Genomic DNA, 20548 nt, shown 5'->3' on the forward strand with positions numbered 1-20548 from the left:
GTTTTCCACAGTATGGATTTTGCAAATTATATGCTCATGATATAATTTAACACGTTCATTACTTTCTGTACACATATAATCTACAATATGAGTTAAATTACTCCTGACTGTACATTTTAAGTATTTTTATAGTCAATACCTTCCATCTGAAAGAAAGATTCTGTGAGGGTGGAGTCTGAGATTTTGGTGTCTAATCAAATCATGCTTCCTAATGACTACTTATTGTGTTTATGACTATTACTGACCCAATGAAAAGCATTATTTCAAGAATGTAAGATAGATGAAAGACAAAATGTATTACTCTATTATAATTTTAAGATATCTTAAGGAATGGAAGGGTAGCATTTAATAGGAAAGGCAAAGCAAAGATATAAGGGAGAGACTGAAGTAAAAAACAGGCTCTTGAGGAAGGGACTTTGGGTGAGACTTACGGTTCTGCAGAATCTGAGGTGTTGGTAGAAAACAGGACGAGGAGAAATAGCATGAGACACGAGTGAAGAAGTCTGCCTTTCCCCATAGTGAGGGACAAATCGCAAGTATCGTATTGTGCCCAGCTCTCAGCTCTCAGCCTGGTCCCTGAGACCTTTTGAATTTACCAGGCTTTATGTGGCTGCTATTTGCAAACAAGCTCCACCCCAGTGCCTCCAAACAGAGTTCTAGTTGGGCACAGGTCCCCTGAAAGGGTTGATGCTCTCAGCGATTGCCTCATTACTCTGAAGGCTAAACTCTGTCTGACAGGCTCTGAGTCATTTCCAGAGGATAAAATTTATGTTCTAGTGAGAATGAACTTTCTTTAACTTTGACAGCAAAGCTCCTGATGAGGAACTTTCAATCCACCTTTCTTCAACGCCTTCAAAATTCTGATAAGCAGGTGTCAAAGAAAGCTACCTTTGAAGGTCATGGGACATGTCACTATGCCAGTAACTCATAATACAGATTCATGTCTGGGGTTGAGTAAGGTATAACTTTAACTTTAGGGGGATTTCTTTTTTTTTTTTTTTAAGGAAAGAACCATTGTTTTGTTTGTTTTTAATTAATTAATTAATTATCTTTGGCTGTGTTGGGTCTTCGTTTCTGTGCGTGGGCTTTCTCTAGTTGAGGTGAGCGGGGGCTATTCTTCATTGCGGTGCACGGACTTCTCATTGTGGTGGCTTCTTTTGTTGTGCAGCACGGGCTCTAGGCATGCAGGCTTCAGTAGTTGTGGCACATGGGGTCAGTAGTTGTGGCACACGGGCTTAGTTGCTTCGCGGCATGTGGGATCTTCCTGGCCCAGTGATCGAACCCGTGTCCCCTGCATTGGCAGGCGGATTCTCAACCACTGTGCCACCAGGGAAGTCCTAGGGGGATTTCTTGACAGAGGATTGAGTAGGAGGCCCTGGGAGAAAGTAATTCAAAAGAAGTGCTTGTGTGTGACTAAAACTGCAGCTGTCCCCCACAAGCCCCCCGCACCCCTCCCCTCAGCACTCTCTCCTGGCCTCGCTCAAGCTGCAGGCAAGCTCTGCTCCCAGCACTTGTCCCCTGCATCACTAAAGCTGCAGATGTGCCCCACCCTCAATGCTCTCCTGCAGCCTTGCTAAGGCTGGGGTCGGGGTGGGGGTAAGCACAGTTTGCACAGGACACCTCTTGATCACCTGGTGCTGGTGGCCAGAGGCACTAACCTCCCCAGGCCCCACAAGTCTATGACAATTAGAAAGACAGTTCTAGGTAGGCTACCACACCCAGGGCACTGCACAGACAGCAGAAAGAAGCATACCCACAGTCTGCTGTGAAAAAGGCATTTACTTGTCCTGGAACTTTAACCTGAGGGACAGGCTTCAGGATTGCCCCTCATCTAGAGGCTGCAGATGCACTCGTGGGGAACATAGGCAGGAAGACACCATTGTGGCACCCTCCCCTGGCCTTGCCATGGCTTGCTGGTACCTTCGAGAAGTGAGCATATACACTCATACGAAACCTCAATTTTGCAACTGTTGCCTAGGGAAATATCCCCAGATCTCCTGGTCTGGAGGTCAGCAGGGTCAACAATTGCAGACCCACAGAACTATATATATTTACATAGTTTAAAGCTGCTGCCTGAGGACCTGGCTTCTGATCAGCCTGAAACTAGGTGCTGACTGAGATCACTCTTTTTGGAACACAGACAGGTCTTGAAACACCCTCAACAACTGGGACCTATCAAGAACAAAACTTAGACAATCACACAGGTTTGGGAGACAACCAAAAACTAGGGCAAGGATAAATGTTAAGTCTCATCTCCTACACAAGGCCACTCCTTCCAGACTGGGAGAGTTAGCTGTTTCACTTAATATGTAGACTCAAACACAGAGAGTCAAGCAAAATGAGGAAACAGAGGAAGATGCTTCAAAGGATAGACCAAAACAAAACTTCAGAAAAAGACCTTAATTAAATGGAGGTAAGTAATCTATCTGAAAAGAAGAGTTCATATAGTCAAAAAATGCTCACTGAACTTAGGAAAGAATGGATGAATATAGTGAGAGTTTCAACAAAGAGATGGATGATATAAGAAAGTGCCAAACAGAAGTCACAGAGCTGAAGAATATAATAAATGAACTGAAAATAGGCTTGAGGGGTTTAACGGAAGACTAAGTGAAGCAGAAGATCGGATCAGTGACCTGAAAGGCAGAGCAGTGGAACTCACCCAAATAGAGCAGCAAAGAGAAAAAAGAATTTAGAAAGAGTGGAGATTGTTTAAGAGGCCTATGGGACAACATCAAGCAGGATAATATTCATATCATAGGAGTCCCAGAAGGAGAACAGAGAGAAAGAGACAGAAAATTTATTTGAGAAATAACGGCTGAAAACGTCCCTAACCTGGAAGAAACAGACATCCAGGTTCAGGAAGCACAGAGAGTTCCTTATAAGAGGAATCAAAGAGATCTATACCAAGGCACGTTATAATTAAAATATCAAAAGTTAAAGAATCTTAAAAACATGAAGAGAAAAAAAAAAAAAAACTTGTTACATACAAGGGAACCCCCTAAGACTATCAGCTGAGTTTTCAGCAGAAACTCTGCAGGCCGGAAGGGAGTGGCACGATAGATTCAAAGTTGTGAAGGAAAAAACTTCCAACCAAGAATCTCTACCCAGCAAGGTCATCATTTAGAACTGAAGGAGAGGTAAAGAGTTTTCCACAGAAGAAAAAGCTAAAGGAGTTCATCACCACTAAACCAACTTTACAAGAAATGTTAAAGGGACTTCCTTAAGCTGGAAAGAAAAGTACTAACTAATAACAAGAAAACATACGTAAGTAAAAATCTCACTGGTAAAGGCAAGTATATAGTAAAGATAGTGGGTTAAGCTCTTGTAAAGCTAGTATGAAGGTTAAAAGACAAGAGTAAAGTTAACAACCACAATAAGTAGGTAGTTAACAATAAGTTAAAGGAAACTCGAAATACAAAGGTGTAAAATATGACATAAAGACATAAAGTGTGGGAAGGGGAAGTAAAAAGGTAGAGTTTTTAAGAATGTGTTCAAATTTAACTTGCTAGCACCTTGAAATAGACTGTTACATATATAGGCTGTTATATGTGAACCTCAAGTTAACCACAAGCAAAAAGCCTATAGCAGATGTACAAAAGATAATGAGAAAGGAATCTAAACATAACACTAAAGAAAGTTGCCGAACCACAAAGGAACGGAATAGGAGAAGAAGAAAGGAACAGAGAAGAACTATAAAAGCAGCAAGAAAACAACTTACAGAATTTTAAAAAGCTTATGAAACTTACTATAAAATATTATATTAATGCAAAGCTAAAATTTGGGTTTCTCTTTGTTAAATGGTATATTGGTTTTAGAAATTAAATTGTGGTCATTTATCTGGAATATAGTAGGTATTATTTAAATATATTGTGTTTTTAATGAATCTGAGAAAAGTCCTTTTTCTTTTATTTATGCTCTCAATTTAGTAGATTTTGCTCTTAACAATGGTTGAGTTTATTATTTTTTTCTGTTGCAATGTATCCAGATATCGTTTATTCAATATTGCACCAGAATATTTCTCTCTGCTTTGTGTTGGCTTTACAATCAAGTTATCTTCTTTTATGTTAATTTAAAAATATTTTATCACTTTGATTAAATAATAGCTAATAAAGGAATGTTTCCCCTGTTTAATCTAGATAGCAGTTGCAATTTGGCAACTCTCTTTTTCCTTCCAAGATTGAATCCTAAATTTAAAAAAATTAAATTCAGCATACTTTTCATTATATTTATTAATTAACTTATTAGGTTTGTAAGAGATACATGGGAAAAATGATCAAATTGGAAGATACACTCAGCCTTCCCTAGGTTAAGTTTGTATAGGTAGAATATTATTAATATAAATATTTCAGAAATTGTACCTTTTATGTGAAGGCTCTGGAGATTTGTCAATGTCTTCCCTGATAATAGTATATACTTAAGAAAATGTTTTCTTAAGAAAACATTGATCAAAACTATAAAATAGCTATGTGCAGTATGACTACAGAAAATTTTGCCATCCTTCATGTGATGTTATTGATTACTGTGATAAATTAAGTAATTTTATTATCAAGCAGGTATCTGCTTCTTGATGCTTGCTGAAGGCTTCTGGAAAGGATTCTTCTACTAGATCCTCTGAACTTTGATACCTCAAAGAATAGACTCTTGGATTCAGGTTTCTGAGCTGTTATTCCTTAGACAACTTTCAGACTGTACTAGTGGATCAAGACAGGATTTCCATGACTCTTTTTACTTTAAAAACAAATGTAGTGTATATATGTCCATGCCACTCTCTCATTTTGTCACAGCTTACCCTTCCCCCTCCCCATATCCTCAAGTCCATTCTCTAGTAGGTCTGTGTCTTTATTCCCGTCTTGCCCCTAGGTTCTTCATGACCTTTTTTTTTTTTTTCCTTAGATTCCATATATATGTGTTAGCATACGGTATTTGTTTTTCTCCTTCTGACTTACTTCACTCTGTATGACAGACTCTAGGTCCATCCACCTCACTACAAATAACTCAATTTCATTTCTTTTTATGGCTGAGTAATATTCCATTGTATATCTGTGCCACATCTTCTTTATCCATTCATCTGTTGATGGACACATAGGTTGCTTCCATGTCCTGGCTATTGTAAATCGAGCTGCAATGAACATTGTGGTACATGACTCTTTTTTTTTTTTTTTTTAACATCTTTATTGAAGTATAATTGCTTCACAATGGTGTGTTAGTTTCTGCTTTATAACAAAGTGAATCAGCTACACATATACACTTGTTTGCTAATCTCCTCCCTCCTGCATCTCCCTCCCTCCCACCCTCCCCATCCCACCCCCCCAGGCGGTCACAAAGCACCGAGCTGATCTCCCTGTGCTATGCGGCTGCTTCCCACTAGCTATCTATTTTTTTTTTTTTTAATTAATTAATTTATTTATTTATTTTTGGCTGTGTTGGGTCTTCATTTCTGTGCGAGGGCTTTCTCTAGTTGTGGCAGGCGGGGGCCACTCTTCATCGCGGTGCGCGGGCCTCTCACTGTCGTGGCCTCTCTTGCTGTGGAGCACAAGCTCCAGACGCGCAGGCTCAGTAGTTGTGGCTCACGGGCCTAGTTGCTCCGCGGCATGTGGGATCTTCCCAGACCAGGGCTCGAACCCGCATCCCCTGCATTGGCAGGCAGACTCTCAACCACTGCGCCACCAGGGAAGCCCCCTAGCTATCTATTTTACATTTGGTAGTGTATATATGTCCATGACACTCTCTCACCCTGTCACATCTCACCCTTCCCCCTCCCCATATCCTCAAGTCCATTCTTCAGTAGGTCTGTGTCTGTATTCCCATCTTGCCACTAGGTTCTTCATGACCTTTTTTTTTTTTTCCTTAGATTCCGTATATATGTGTTAGCATACTGTATTTGTTTTTCTCTTTCTGACTTACTTCACTCTGTATGACAGACTCTAACTCCATCCACCTCATTACAAATACCTCCATTTCATTTCTTTTTATGGCTGAGTAATATTCCATTGTATATATGTGCCACATCTTCTTTATCCATTCCTCCGATGATGGACACTTAGGTTGCTTCCATGTCCTGGCTACTGTAAATAGAGCTGCAATGAACATTTTGGTACATGACTCTTTTTGAATTATGGTTTTCTCAGGGTATATGCCCAGTAGTGGGATTGCTGGGTCGTATGGTAGTTCTATTTGTAGTTTTTTCAGGAACCTCCATACTGTTCTCCATAGTGGCTGTATCAATTTACATTCCCACCAACAGTGCAAGAGTGTTCCCTTTTCTCCACACCCTCTCCAGCATTTATTGTTTGTAGATTTTTTGATGATGGCCATTCTGACCGGTGTGAGATGATACCTCATTGTAGTTTTGATTTGCATTTCTCTAATGATTAATGATGTTGAGCATTCTTTCATGTGTCTGTTGGCCATCTGTATATCTTCTTTGGAGAAATGTCTGTTTAGGTCTTCTGCCCGTTTTTGGATTGGGTTGTTTTTTTTTTTTTTGTTATTGAGCTGCATGAGCTGCTTGTAAATCTTGGAGATTAATCCTTTGTCAGTTGCTTCATTTGCAAATACTTTCTCCCATTCTGAGGGTTGTCTTTTTGTCTTGTTTATGGTTTCCTTTGCTGTGCAAAAGCTTTTAAGTTTCATTAGGTCCCATTTGTTTATTTGTGTTTTTATTTCCATTTCTCTAGGAGCTGGGTCAAAAAGGATCTTGCTGTGATTTATGTCATAGAGTGTTCTGCCTATGTTTTCCTCTAAGAGTTTGATAGTGTCTGGCTTTACACTTAGGTCTTTAGTCCATTTTGAGTTTATTTTTGTGTATGGTGTCAGGGAGTGTTCTAATTTCATTCTTTTACATGTAGCTGTCCAATTTTCCCAGCACCACTTATTGAAGAGGCTGTCTTTTCTCCACTGTATATGCTTGCCTCCTTTATCAAAGATAAGGTGACCATATGTGCGTGGGTTTATCTCTGGGCTTTCTATCCTGTTCCATTGATCTATATTTCTGTTTTTGTGCCAGTCCCAAACTGTCTTGATTACTGTAGCTTTGTAATATAGTCTGAAGTCAAGGAGCCTGATTCCTCCAGCTCCATTTTTCTTTCTCCAGATTGCTTTGGCTATTCGGGGTCTTTTGTATTTCCATACAAATTGTGAAATTTTTTGTTCTAGTTCTGTGAAAAATGCCAGTGGTAGTTTGATAGGGATTGCATTGAATCTGTAGATTGCTTTGGGTAGTAGAGTCATTTTCACAATGTCGATTCTTCCAATCCAAGAACATGGTATATCTCTCCATCTATTTGTATCATCTTTAATTTCTTTCATCAGTGTCTTATAATTTTCTGTATACAGGTCTTTTGTCTCCTTAGGTAGTTTTATTCCTAGATATTTTATTCTTTTTGTTGCAGTGGTAAATGGGAGTGTTTCCTTAATTTCTCTTTCAGATTTTTCAACATTAGTGTATAGGAATGCAAGAGATTTCTGTGCATTAATTTTCTATCCTGCTACTTTACCAAATTCATTGATTAGCTCTAGGAGTTTTCTGGTAGCATCTTTAGGATTCTCTATGTATAGTATCATGTCATCTGCAAACAGTGACAGCTTTACTTCTTCTTTTGCAATTTGGATTCCTTTTATTTCTTTTTCTTCTCTGATTGCTGAGGCTAAAACTTCCAAAACTATGTTGAATAATAGTGGTGAGAGTGGGCAACCTTGTCTTGTTCCTGATCTTAGTGGAAATGGTTTCAGTTTTTCACCATTGAGGACAATATTGGCTGTGGGTTTGTCATATATGGCCTTTATTATGTTGAGGTAAGTTCCCTCTATGCCTGCTTTCTGGAGGGTTTTTATCATAAATGGGTGTTGAATTTTGTCAGAAGCTTTCTCTGCATCTATTGAGATGATCATATGGTTTTTCTCCTTCAGTTTTTTAATATGGTGTATCACATTGATTGATTTGCGTATATTGAAGAAACCTCGCATTCCTGGGATAAACCCCAATTGATCATGGTGTAGGATCCTTTTAATGTGCTGTTGGATTCTGTTTGCTAGTATTTTGTTGAGGATTTTTGCATCTATGTTCATCAGTGATATTGGCCTGTAGTTTTCTTTCTTTGTGACATCTTTGTCTGGTTTTGGTATCAGGGTGATGGTGGCCTCGTAGAGTGAGTTGGGGAGTGTTCCTCCCTCTGCTATTTTTTGGAAGAGTTTGAGAAGGATAGGTGTTAGCTTTTCTCTAAATGTTTGATAGAATTCGCCTGTGAAGCCATCTGGTCCTGGGCTTTTGTTTGTTGGAAGATTTTAAATCACAGTTTCAATTTCAGTGCTTGTGATTGGTCTGTTCATATTTTCTATTTCTTCCTGGTTCAGTCTCAGAAGGTTGTGCATTTCTAAGAATCTGTCCATTTCTTCCAGGTTGTCCATTTTATTGGCGTAGAGTTGCTTGTAGTAATCTCTCATGATCCTTTGTTTTTCTGCAGTGTCAGTTGTTATTTCTCCTTTTCCATTTCTAATTCTATTGATTTGAGTCTTCTCCCTTTTTTTCTTGATGAGTCTGGCTAATGGTTTATCAATTTTTTTTATCTTCTCAGAGAACCAGCTTTTAGTTTTATTGATCTTTGCTATCATTTCCTTCATTTCTTTTTCATTTATTTCTGATCTGATCTTTATGATTTCTTTCCTTCCGCTAACTCTGGGGGGTTTTTTGTTCTTCTTTCTCTAATTGCATTAGGTGTAAGGTTAGGTTGTTTATTTGAGACGTTTCTTCTTTCTTAAGGTAGGATTGTTTTGCTATAAACTTCCCTCTTAGAACTGCTTTTGCTGCATCCCATAGGTTTTGGGTCGTCGTGTTTTCATTGTCATTTGTTTCTAGGTATTTATTGATTTCCTCTTTGATTTCTTCAGTGATCTCTTGGTTATTAAGTAGTGTATTGTTTAGCCGCCATGTGTTTATATTTTTTACAGATTTTTTCCTGTAATTGATATCTAGTCTCATACCGTTGTGGTCGGAAAAGATACTTGATATGATTTCAATTTTCTGAAATTTACCAAGGCTTGATTTGTTACCCCAGGTATGATCTATCCTGGAGAATGTTCCATGAGCACTTGAGAAGAAAGTGTATTCTGTTCTTTTTGGATGGAATGTCCCTGTAGTTTTTTGTAGTTCCCATTGTTTTTGGTGTCTGCCCCCAGTGGCTAAGGTTGGTTCAGTGGGTTGTGTAGGCTTCCTGGTGGAGGGGACTAGTGCCTGTGTTCTGGTGGATGAGGCTGGATCTTGTCTTTCTGGTGGGCAGGTCGACGTCTGGTGGTGTGTTTTGGGGTGTCTGTGACCTTATTATGATCTTAGGCAGCCTCTCTGCTAACGGATGGGGCTGTGTTCCTGTCTTGCTAGTTGTTTGGCAAAGGGTGTCCAGCACTATACCTTGGCTGGTCGTTGAGTGGAGCTGGGTCTTGGCTTTGAGATGGAAATCTCTGGGAGATTTTTGCTGTTTGATATTATGTGGAGCTGGGAGGTCTCTGGTGGACCAATGTCCTGAACTTGGCTCTCCCACCTCAGAGGCACAGCCCTGATGCCTCGGTGGAGCACCAAGAGCCTGTCATCCACATGGCTCAGAATAAAAGGGAGAAAAAAAGAAAGAGTGAAAAAGATAAAATAAAATAAAATAAAGTAAATTAAAGTTATTAAAATAAAAAATAAAAACTAATTATTAAAAACAATTTAAAAAGTAATAAAAAAAAAAAGAAAGAAAGAAGAGAGCAACCAAGCCAAAAAACAAATCCACCAGTGATAACAAGCACTAAAAACTATAATTAAAAAAAAGAAAAAAAAAACCAAAAACGGACAGACAGAACACTAGGATAAATAGTAAAAGCAAAGCTATACAGACAAAATCACACACAGAAGCATACACATACACAGTCACAAAAAGAGAAAAAGGGAAAAATATATATATACGGTTGCTCCCAAAGTCCACCTCCTCAATTTGGGATGATTTGTCATCTAGTCAGGTATTCCACAGATGCAGGTACATCAAGTTGACTGTGGAGATTTAATCCGCTGCTCCTGAGGCTGCTGGGAGAGATGTCCCTTTTCTTTGTTCACACAGCTCCTGGGATTCAGCTTTGGATTTGGCCCTGCCTCTGCGTGTGGGTCACCTGAGGGCGTCTGTTCCCACCCAGAAAGGATGGGGTTAAATAGCAGCTGCTTCGGGGGTTCTGGCTCACTCAGGCTGGGGGGGGAGGGAGGGGTACGGATGTGGGGTGAGCCTGCAGCGTCAGAGGCCGGTGTGACGTTGCACCAGCCTGAGGCGCGCCGTGCGTTCTCCCGGGGAAGTTGTCCCCGGATCACGGGAGCCTGGCGGTGGCGGGCTGCACAGGCTCCCGGGAGGGGCGGTGTGGATAGTGACCTGTGCTCGCACACAGGCTTCTTGGTGGCGGCAGCAGCAGCCTTAGCGTCTCATGTCTGTCTCTGGGGTCCGCGCTGATAGCCGCGGCTCGCACCCGTCTCTGGAGCTCCTTTAAGCGGCGCTCTGAATCCCCTCTCCTCGCGCACCAGGAAACAAAGAGGCAAGAAAAAGTCTCTTGCCTGTTCGGCAGCTCCAGACCTTTACCCGGACTCCCTCCTGGCTAGCCGTGGTGCACTAGCCCCGTTCAGGCCGTGTTCATGCAGCCAACCCCAGTCCTCTCCCTGGGATCTGACCTCTGAAGCCTGAGCCTCAGCTCCCAGCCCCCGCCCGCCCTGGCAGGTGAGCAGACCAGCCTCTCCGGCTGGTGAGCGCTGGTTCTGTGCGGGAGTCTCTCCGCTTTGCCCTCTGCACCCCTGTTGCACTCTCCTCTGTGGCTCCGAAGCTTCCCCCCTCCGCCACCCGCAGTCTCTGCCCACGAAGGGGCTTCCTAGTGTGTGGAAACCTTTCCTCCTTCACAGCTCCCTCCCACTGGGGCGGGTCCCGTCCCTATTCTTTTGTCTCTGTTTTTTCTTTTTTCTTTTGCCCTACCCAGGTATGTGGGGAGTTTCTTGCCTTTTGGGAGGTCTGAGGTCTTCTGCCAGCGTTCAGTAGGTGTTCTGTAGGGGTTGTTCCACATGTAGATGTTATTTCTGATGTATTTGTGGGGAGGAAGGTGATCTCCGCATCTTACTCTTCCGCCATCTTGAAGCTCCTCCCTCCAAATAATGTTTTAAGGCATGGAATTGTCTAAGTGTAGAAGAGAGATAATGTGTGCTAAACCATCAAAAGCATGAAAACAGCCCCACTCTGCACAAATGGACTGTATCAGAAATTAGAAAGATCAAAAAAAATTTGTTTTCTTCTTCCCGCCATTGCTTAGAAGATGGACTATCTATCTATAATGCATCTCTGAAATAATTCTTTTTTTAAAAATCTTTCAGTGGTTTCTATCAACAAATAAGAAATATTGTTCTAGTCTTTCCTTATCTTGTAATTTTATTTTTGCCCTTACGTCTCCTTGTATACACTGTATTATTCATTCAACTTATCTTACTATTTATGTCCATGAAATTAATCTCTAATTTTTATTCTGTAGTTCGGTCCAAATTTAGAAATTAAGTCAGAATTAGAATTCACTTTATGTGAAATGAATAAATGAAGATAAAATGTGTCTGAATAGGGAAGGCTAAATATTGTAAAAAAGTTGACATTCATAATCATTATAAATTTATTAGTAGTCAATGAATTTCCAAACAATGCTCAATGTGACTATGGGTATAATTCACATCATAAAAAGATTTCAAAATTTTACCTGGAATAAATAATAAGCTTAGTATTGCAAAGAAAAGGTGAAAACAGAGAACTGAGAATGGACCAGCCAGAGTAATTATTAAAATATTTTATTAAGCCACAGTAATTCAAATATTTTAGTACCTGTTTAAGAATAGACTAGCTAATCAATGAGATAGAATAAATCACTTAGAAACAAGTCTTAAAACATATGCTAATTTATTTTGTGATAAAGGAGTCACGTTTTTTTAGCAGGGTAATATTGAATTGGTTCATAAATGATAATGGGACTATTAGAAAGGTACATACATGAGAAAAAAATGTCAGTTTAGATACTCACTCACCAAACAATAGACAACAAAATAATTTAAGATGGAATTAAATGTAAAAATTTGAACCAGGACTTTTGCTTCTACACCTGCATGATTTCATCACCACAAAGATCTCTCTAATGTTATCCCTTTGTAAGTCACATCCCTCCCCACTTGCTCTAGCCTCCATAACCCCTGGAAACCACTAATTTATTTTCCATTTCTATGATTTGGCCATTTCAAGAATGTTATAGGAAAGGAATCACACAATATGACCTTTTGAAATTGTCTTTTCACTCAGTGTAATGTTTTGGAGATCCATCCAAGTTGTTGCCTGTATCAGTACTTTGTCCCTCTTTATTACTGAGTAGTATTCCACAGTATGAATGTACCACAGGTAGTTTAACCTTTCACCTACTGATGGACGTTTTGGTTGTTTCCAATATTTGGAAATATTGTTTTCTTTTCCCCACCTTCCTGTGGGTTACTTGAACAGTTTTTGAAATTCCATTTTGATTTATCTATAGTTTTTTTGCTTATACCTCTTTGCATGGTTTTTCAGTGTTTGAAAAACACACTGTGGGCAATTAGGAACCAAGATGGCGGAGTAGAAGGACGTGCTCTCACTCCCTCCTGCGAGAATACCAGAATCACAACTAGCTGCTGGACAATCATCGACAGGAAGACACTGGAACTCACCGAAAAAGATACCCCACATCCAAAGACAAAGGAGAAGCCACAATGAGACAGTAGGAGGGGCGCAATCACAGTAAAATCAAATCCCATAACTGCTGGGTGGGTGACTCACAGACTGGAGAACACTTACTTACACCACAGAAGTCCACCCACTGGAGTGAAGGTTCTGAGCCCCCATGTCAGGTTCCCAACCTGGGGGTCCGGCAATGGGAGGAGGAATTCCCAGAGAATCAGACTTCAAAGGCTAGTGGGATTTGATTGCAGGACTTCAACAGGACTGGGGGAAACAGAGACTCCACTCTTGGAGGGCACACACAAAGTAGTGTGCACACTGGGACCCAGGGGAAGGAGCAGTGACCCCAGGGGAGACTGAACCAGACCTACCTGCTAATGTTGGAGGGTCTCCTGCAGAGACGGGCGGTGGCTGTGGCTCACCGTGGGGACAAGGACACTGGCAGCAGAAGTTCTGGGAAGTACTCCTTGGCGTGAGCCCTCCCAGAGTCCGCCTTTAACCCCACCAAAGAGCCCAGGTAGGCTCCAGTGTTGGGTTGCCTCAGGCCAAACAACCAACAGGGAGGGAACCCAGCCCCACCCATCAGCAGTCAAGCGGATTAAAGTTTTACTGAGCTCTGCCCACCAGAACAACAGCCAGCTCTACCCACCACCAGTCCCTCCCATCAGGAAACCTGCACAAGCCTCTCGGATAGACTCATCCACCAGAGGGCAGACAGCAGAAGCAAGAAGAACTACAATCCTGCAGCCTGTGGAACAAAAACCACATTCACAGAAAGATAGATAGACAAGATGAAAAGGCAGAGGACTACATACCAGATGAAGGAACAAGATAAAACCCCAGAAAAACAACTGAATGAAGTGGAGATAGGCAACCTTCCAGAAAAAGAATTCAGAATAGTGATAGTGAAGATGATCCAGGACCTTGGAAAAAGAACGGAGGCAAAGATCGAGAAGATGCAAGATATCTTTAACAAAGACCTAGAGAATTTAAAGAAGAAACACCTAGAAGAATTAAAGAACAAACAAACAGAGATGAACAATACAATAACTGAAATGAAAACTACACTAGAAGGAATCAATAGCAGAATAACTGAGGCAGAAGAACGGATAAGTGACCTGGAAGACCGAATGGTGGAATTCACTGCCACGGAACAGAATAAAGAAAAAAGAATGAAAAGAACTGAAGACAGCTTAAGAGACCTCTGGGACAACATTAAACGCAACAACATTTGCATTATAGGGGTCCCAGAAGGAGAAGAGACAGATAAAGGACCCAAGAAAATATTTGAAGAGATTATAGTCGAAAACTTCCCTAACATGGGAAAGGAAATAGCCACCCAAGTCCAGGAAGTGCAGAGGGTCCCATACAGGATAGAACCAAGGAGAAATACGCCAAGACACACAGTAATCAAACTGACAAAAATGAAAAAGAAAAATTATTGAAAGCAGCAAGGGAAAAACGACAAATAACATACAAGGGAACTCCCATAAGGTTAACAGCTGATTTCTCAGCAGAAACTCTACAAGCCAGAAGGGAGTGGCATGATATACTTAAAGTGATGAAAGGGAAGGACCTACAACTAAGAAAAAACACTGTGGAGAATGGATATGTATTTCAGAAGGGAAATATAACATTGATAAAGAACAAAAGAAAAGATAGAGTTGTAAATGTCAAATTTATTCGACACACAAATTTCATGTACTTCCAATTCCCGTCCCTTCTTTCTCCCACTATCTTCTCTCCTGGTAAGTCTTTGTTCTTCGTTTCTGGAGAAGTTCATCTGATGAAGTTTGTAAGTTTCCATCTTCAAGCATTTCCATGTTCAGATTCTAAACAGTAGAAGAAACGTTAGAAGTATTAGGGAAATTTTGTGATCTAATACAGGAATAATTTTTCATATTTTAATTATAAATATTTGAACTTAATAAGTTTAATTATATTTTTAATGACAAGGTTGTTCTCAGGTTTTTCATGTTTTAAAGTGGAAAGTGGAAGGTCTCACAGCAAGTGTTGTATTGTCAAAGATGAACACTGTCAATCAGCCTAAAGGAAGGTCTTGTAGATCACATCTCTTGTGCTGTGTCATATGGATAATTTATAGTGAACAGTTTCCTGACTTTAACTAGTATAAGTTTAGAAACATCCCAGAAGGGCCATGGGTAATAAATATATCACCACTGAGTATAGAAACATAAACTAAATATTAGATGATTTCCCTTTTATATGTGGCAAATTCCTGGATTCATCTTCAAACAAGTCAACCCAGACACCAGTAATTATATTTTACTTGCATTTTTTTTCTACTGTGAAATTCTATAATACATTTGAGATAGTTCAATTCATAAATGATTTACCAAGGAGTTTTATAATATGGTAAGGATATGCTCAAGAAGCAGCTTTACACAGACAACACATATTTTATTTATTTTCTTTTTGTTGGCATTAGATTTTACTGTTTATACTTTACCAGCACTGCAGGGAACACTGTACTCTTCAATGGTGAATTCCTCTGAAATGCAAAAATGACGAGACAGAGTGAAGACATTCAGTAATAAGCACATGAATGGTTAGTTGTAAATAAAGTGTGTAAGCTACAAAAGAAAGTATAAAGCACAGTTACAGAGCCAATAAAAGGATTTACTTCTGTACTAAGCCTTTTGGGATTGGTTAGTGAGGAGTAAGAGAAAATTGGGCTTGGACATAAAGTTGAGGGACAGATTTCACAAATGGATGACTGTCTTTCTATAGGACACTGTATAGCCCTTTTTCACAACTACGTTTTTCTTATTGGAGTTGTACGTTCCTCTCTGAACCTTTTCTTTTCTAAGAAAGAGTAAAGTTTGAACGCTACCAGCATGCTAATAAGATGCTGGTAAGTTTCTAGTTCAAAGTCATGAGCAAATGGAAGAATTTCCTGACATATTATACGAAGTTTCCCAAAATTTGTGAAACTAACTGAGGCCCAAGTCAAAAATAGATCAAATTTTGGGTCTCATCGCACATTTTTAGTTATTGCTACCCTTCTTTTCTTTCTGGAATAATGAAGTCCAGAAAAAACAATGTCATAGGGGAATTTAGAAAAAATAGATCCCCTTATTGCTTTATGATCAATTTATAAGAATGATTCTAATACTTGTTTGGGGGCATAAGACAGATTAATATACAGGAATATGATTATCCTGTGATCATAAACTCAACTCTTTCTTCCAGTGAAAGACTGTAGAGTTTTCTTTCAGTTAAGGTGACCCTGCCCTAGTTAGTCATCTTTTTCCTTTCAAGGCTCAGCATGTCTGAATCCCACTCACCTGTCTCATAATAATCATAGGCCTTTACGGTAGCTGGTTTTAAGTTCTTTATTGGGATGTCTTGTTCCACTGAGAAGGAGAAACTCAAGCTTTGATGGGTTAGCTGGAGAGACAGGAAAACTGAATTGGAATCAAAGATTAACACAGTTACTCTTTTCTTAAGATAGTATCAAACCCTGTACTTATGCTGTCCTCCGTACCAAAACCTATGAAAAGAACGAGAGGTTTTAAGACTTGCATAATACACTCAATGACAGATAAAAGAAGGGCAAAAAGACGATTCTATGGACAGTCAAATGTAGTAAATTGAGCTTTGTTGACCTGGCCCAGCTTCATTTCCCTCTGTAGCTATTTTCTTTCCCCACAATTCATAAATGCTATACCAGGGAGTTTTATAACATGAGAAGTTGTGTAGGCGAAATACACTCTTTGGAACCTGGGTTGGTTTGTTAGAATCTGTAGTGGTTCTCCCGGATCTAGCAGAATCACAGAGAATCTTACCTCTTCAAAGTAAATCAGGACATGGTTGGTGCTCACTTCAGTCCTTTGAATCTGAGGCCTTTCTTGGAGCTGTTGACCAAGAGGAAGGGCCAAAGATACGGGATGAGGAACTTTCAGGCTGAGGCAGTTTACAGGTATTTATGTTCTAAATGGCTTCTCAGAGACATCCAAACACTAATTTTGATTTCTTCAAGAATAATAGTAATAATAATACAAATAATAAAAGTAATATTTATTAAACCCTCCTTATCTATCTATCTATCATCTATTTAGAGAGGGAATTATCTTCCAACTATATAAAAAAAAAGAATATATGTATATGCTTACATACGATACAGTCTCCCTTTTTCTTTTTGTACATAGTTGGAAGATAATTCAGTGCACTACACATTTCTAGAAGTCTCAGGGCCTGCTGGAACATTATTAACCATGTTTATGATTTGTATCTTATAGTTGAGACCACATAGCTAGGATGCCCACTTTTAAAATGATGGAAACACACACTAGAGAAACAAGTTTGAGGGAATAAGTCTCTTGGAGAACTGAATCAACACAATAAAATTGACAGCATTTGCCATGACTTTGCTATCTGTGAAAAACTTAGGGTTTACCTTTTTCACTGATGCTTTCACAGGTATGAAGCCTGATACCATCTTCACATCAACAATGACCATGTTGGAGCTGGGTCGTTCCCCCGTATAACTATGAAGTCAAGGCACAGGGGCAAGGCAGTCAAACAAAATTCTTTGGAATTCATTCAAGACAAAAGTCTCTCCTCTTTTGTTTCTACCGTTCCTTATCCCTGGCTACCACTCAGCTTTGCCATCTACTCTATTTTCTTCTGCTATAGTTGTTTGGAAAACTCATTGTGAATGCATACTCTGCAGGTATGGTAACATCATATTCTCAGTGCTAAGCCTTTTTGGTAAGAGTGAAGAAAATTTTCTTTGAAATAACTATTGCCAAGAATTTCTTGTTTATTATGTATGACCTTGGACAATGAAGATCCCCTGCACAAGAAAATCTATTTCACCATATTCTACAAAATGTCTCATAGCGGTTTAGGATTTACCTAATGTTGGTGAGAATCTGGACTTTCTTGTGAGCACTGACTCCATCACAATTCTTGGGGAGAGTATCAACTTTCAGAGTAAAGGGAGATTTTCCTTCTTTCTTGGGCAGGATATTATATCTCAGGGATGTCTAAAACAAATGGGAAAAATATCCTTTATTTTTGCACTCAAATAGTCTATCTCTTCTACGTGATTTATACCTCCCCTTAGGACACGTTTCTTTTTCTATTTTGAAGTTCAAATCGAATTCTTGAGACTTGTTCTCCCATTTGTGGCATCCCCTGAACCCTGGCAGTCTCACCTGGAGGTACACACATCCCGACCCTGACACTGCCGTGCTGTACTCCCCTGGAACCTCTGGCAAAGTGACCTGCTGCAGCAATAGGCGGTTGCCTTCATCTACTTGGAATTCTTCGGAGAAGGTCTCTGAAGACTTGACGGTGACTGTAGCTGCTTTCTCCCTTGTGGTGAAAGTTGCTCCTCCATACTTGGAGAGCGCTTGGAGAGCTACCACTGTATCCTGAAACAAGAGGGGTTCAGAAAGCACAGGAGAGGAAGGTAACCAAAGCATACCAGATGTAAACCGTATCAACACTGTTCTCAGAGTTGTTTAGTCATAAACACAGTTCGTTAACTGGATTTCAAGTCAGTTCAGACCTGGTTATTCATCGTGAACTATTCTAGGTACTTTGGGGCAAATGAAGTTTCCTTGTTCAAGTAGTTTACAATGTACATGTGGGAACGAGGCTCAAATATTTGACATAAAGTAGAGGATACTTCAATAATTCTAGATTTATATAACATTTGTTGGAAAAATCCAGAGAATGGAGAAGAAACTGGATCTAGCATAGTAAGAAAAGGCTGTGAAGAAGGTGAGAAATAAGATTATCTCTGAATAATGAGAAAGGTTTATAAAGGCAGAAGAGAGGCATCAGGCAGTACCAGGGAGGGAAATGTTGCTGTAGTAAAGACATGGAAAAGAGTGAGCCAATTCCAGAAAAAGCGAAGGGATCAGCCTTTTGGCCATGCCACGCAGCGTGAGGGATCTTAGTTCCTTGACCAGGGATCGAAGCTGCGCCCCCTGCAGTGGAAGCGCGGAGTCTTAAGCACTGGACCACCAGGGAAGTCCCCAAGGGAAGTAATGTTATGAAAACATTGCTTTAGGAAGGTTGATCGACTCTATGGATGAGGATCCACTAAGGAGAGAAAATATGAGAGATTGTGCAGAGGACAGAGAAATAATCCATAGATAAAATAATGAGGCTGGGACCTTTCTGGTGATGGAGGAATAGACAAAGTATAAATTAGAAACATTATTCAGTTATTCAACTCCTAGAATGTGGTTGTGTCTACCTGGGTATTAGTATATCTACTTTTCTTCCTAGAGTCTCTTCACAGACCTGAGTGGAGGAGAAGCCCCCACTGGGGTTTTGTTGCTTGGTGATCCATTTCACAATCCGTGTAGCCACAGACAGGTCTTCTGAAGATGGGGCAGGCTGGGCAGTAAGATAGGCAAGGAGAGTGTAAGCTGTCATCTCCACTTCAACAGAAGGAGCCCGGGGTTGATAATAGAGTGCATTAACTTCTTGAGGTTTCCCAGGACGTTGCCAGTGGATGGAGTCCTCTTTGAGATAAAAAAGGATACCATCTTAAGCTTAGAGAACATTTTCAAAACCTAATTCATGACTGATCATTATAATTAGAGCTCACCTAGTGAATGGACATACAGGAAGTGAAAGTATTAAGGAATCACCAATCAAGCAAATCTTTGCCATGAAAGTAAATTGAGGTTCTAGCAAATCACATTGTGTCTTTGTGTCTGTTACATACTTGTGTGATATTAGAAGCTGGGCTGTTAAAGTCTATAATGTGTGAATGGATAAAATGATCCATGTCACCTAGAGAACTTAAGTGTTAGGTCAATAATAAATCATCATCTTCTTCTTATAATAATATAATGGATAGAATATAATATAAGCATGGTCTGTGTGAATTTAATAGGTCATCTCCCTTTGATCACTGGTGATTTTTGGAAGTCACTTTTGCGGTAGCAGCTCTTACCTTCTTTTACAGCCTCTTTGTCTAGTGATTCAAGCAGCTCACTTCGTTTGGCCTGGTTTCCTGCTAGAGCAAAGGCATAGGCCAATAATGCCTTGGTATAGACAAGACTTCCTTGGGTCTCTGAAGTAGATTCCCAGGCCCTTTCCAGGCAGAAGAGAGCATTGCGGACAACTGGGTGCTATAAAGAAGATGGACCTTAAGATAGAACCAGGCTAACGAACTGTCTCCAGGCTAACCCTAGATTAAATGCCCCGATGTGCCTGTGCAACATCACAGTCTGACCAGAGGGTAATTTTCTTTGCAGCTTCCCAAAGGATCTGTCATCCATTATGCTCTAGTGAAGTATACTAATATTAAGTAACATGAAAATCACAACTCATTTTCCCCAGAGATTCCTAGTTCCACAAGTTTCATTCCTTACATTTGTGAGGGAGGTCCAGGGAGTGTGGTAGTACATACAGTGACAGGCAGTGGCATCTCCAGCAGAGCAATGGTGATGTAGGCAGAAAGCGTCACCTCATCGTCTACCCCACCCTGTAAGGATCAGAGGCAGAGACACTCAAACACCCCAGTATTCATCAGCCAGAATCAGCTAACTCTAATTTTCCCCTTGGCCATCTTCACCAGAAAGCATCTTTCCTTGGGCAGTATTATTGATTTTTCCTCTTCCTCCTTCACCCTAAAATTCTTAAATCTGTCCCAAATCACTTTCCCTCACTTTTAGTAATGTATTGGAGCTTTTGGGGCATGCTATTTTCTTTCAATACAAAACAACTAATTTATTGCTAGGTTTCAGAAGCTTTAGAGTCTGCTGTCCTTCTCAGAGCTATGTCACCAGGACTTGAGGAATCAATAGGAGCATCGTAGC

At 40.1% G+C, this 20548-nt stretch overlaps 2 protein-coding genes across 4 annotated transcripts in view; one reads left to right on the top strand and one right to left on the bottom strand.

The window, feature by feature from the left end:
* KLRG1 (killer cell lectin like receptor G1) overlaps window positions 1-20548 on the top strand; it is a 181243-nt gene that overhangs the window by 148745 nt on the left and 11950 nt on the right. Inside the window, exon 6 of one of the 3 annotated variants that reach the window (XR_011075910.1) lies at window positions 17856-17983. The exons of 1 other annotated variant lie outside the window; for it this stretch is intronic. The gene's annotated coding sequence lies outside the window, so the exon portion shown is untranslated. Of the gene's footprint in view, window positions 1-12590; window positions 12624-17855; window positions 17984-20548 lie in introns of those variants that run through there. One more of the 3 variants, XR_011075911.1, reaches the window with a different exon arrangement.
* LOC137774644 (pregnancy zone protein-like) overlaps window positions 14397-20548 on the bottom strand; it is a 41201-nt gene continuing 35049 nt past the window's right edge. Inside the window, exons 27-36 of the mRNA XM_068559738.1 lie at window positions 20140-20214; window positions 19681-19858; window positions 19020-19243; window positions 17921-18139; window positions 17619-17749; window positions 17158-17248; window positions 16547-16615; window positions 16046-16148; window positions 15208-15249; window positions 14397-14569 (exon numbers count right to left, since the gene is read on the bottom strand). Coding sequence (XP_068415839.1) covers window positions 14547-14569; window positions 15208-15249; window positions 16046-16148; window positions 16547-16615; window positions 17158-17248; window positions 17619-17749; window positions 17921-18139; window positions 19020-19243; window positions 19681-19858; window positions 20140-20214 — 1155 coding nt within the window. The 3' untranslated portion in view covers window positions 14397-14546. The remainder of the gene's footprint in view (window positions 14570-15207; window positions 15250-16045; window positions 16149-16546; window positions 16616-17157; window positions 17249-17618; window positions 17750-17920; window positions 18140-19019; window positions 19244-19680; window positions 19859-20139; window positions 20215-20548) is intronic.

The sequence above is a fragment of the Eschrichtius robustus genome, chromosome 13 (genome assembly GCF_028021215.1).
Source record: "Eschrichtius robustus isolate mEscRob2 chromosome 13, mEscRob2.pri, whole genome shotgun sequence".
In the NCBI taxonomy this organism is placed as follows: domain Eukaryota; kingdom Metazoa; phylum Chordata; class Mammalia; order Artiodactyla; family Eschrichtiidae; genus Eschrichtius; species Eschrichtius robustus.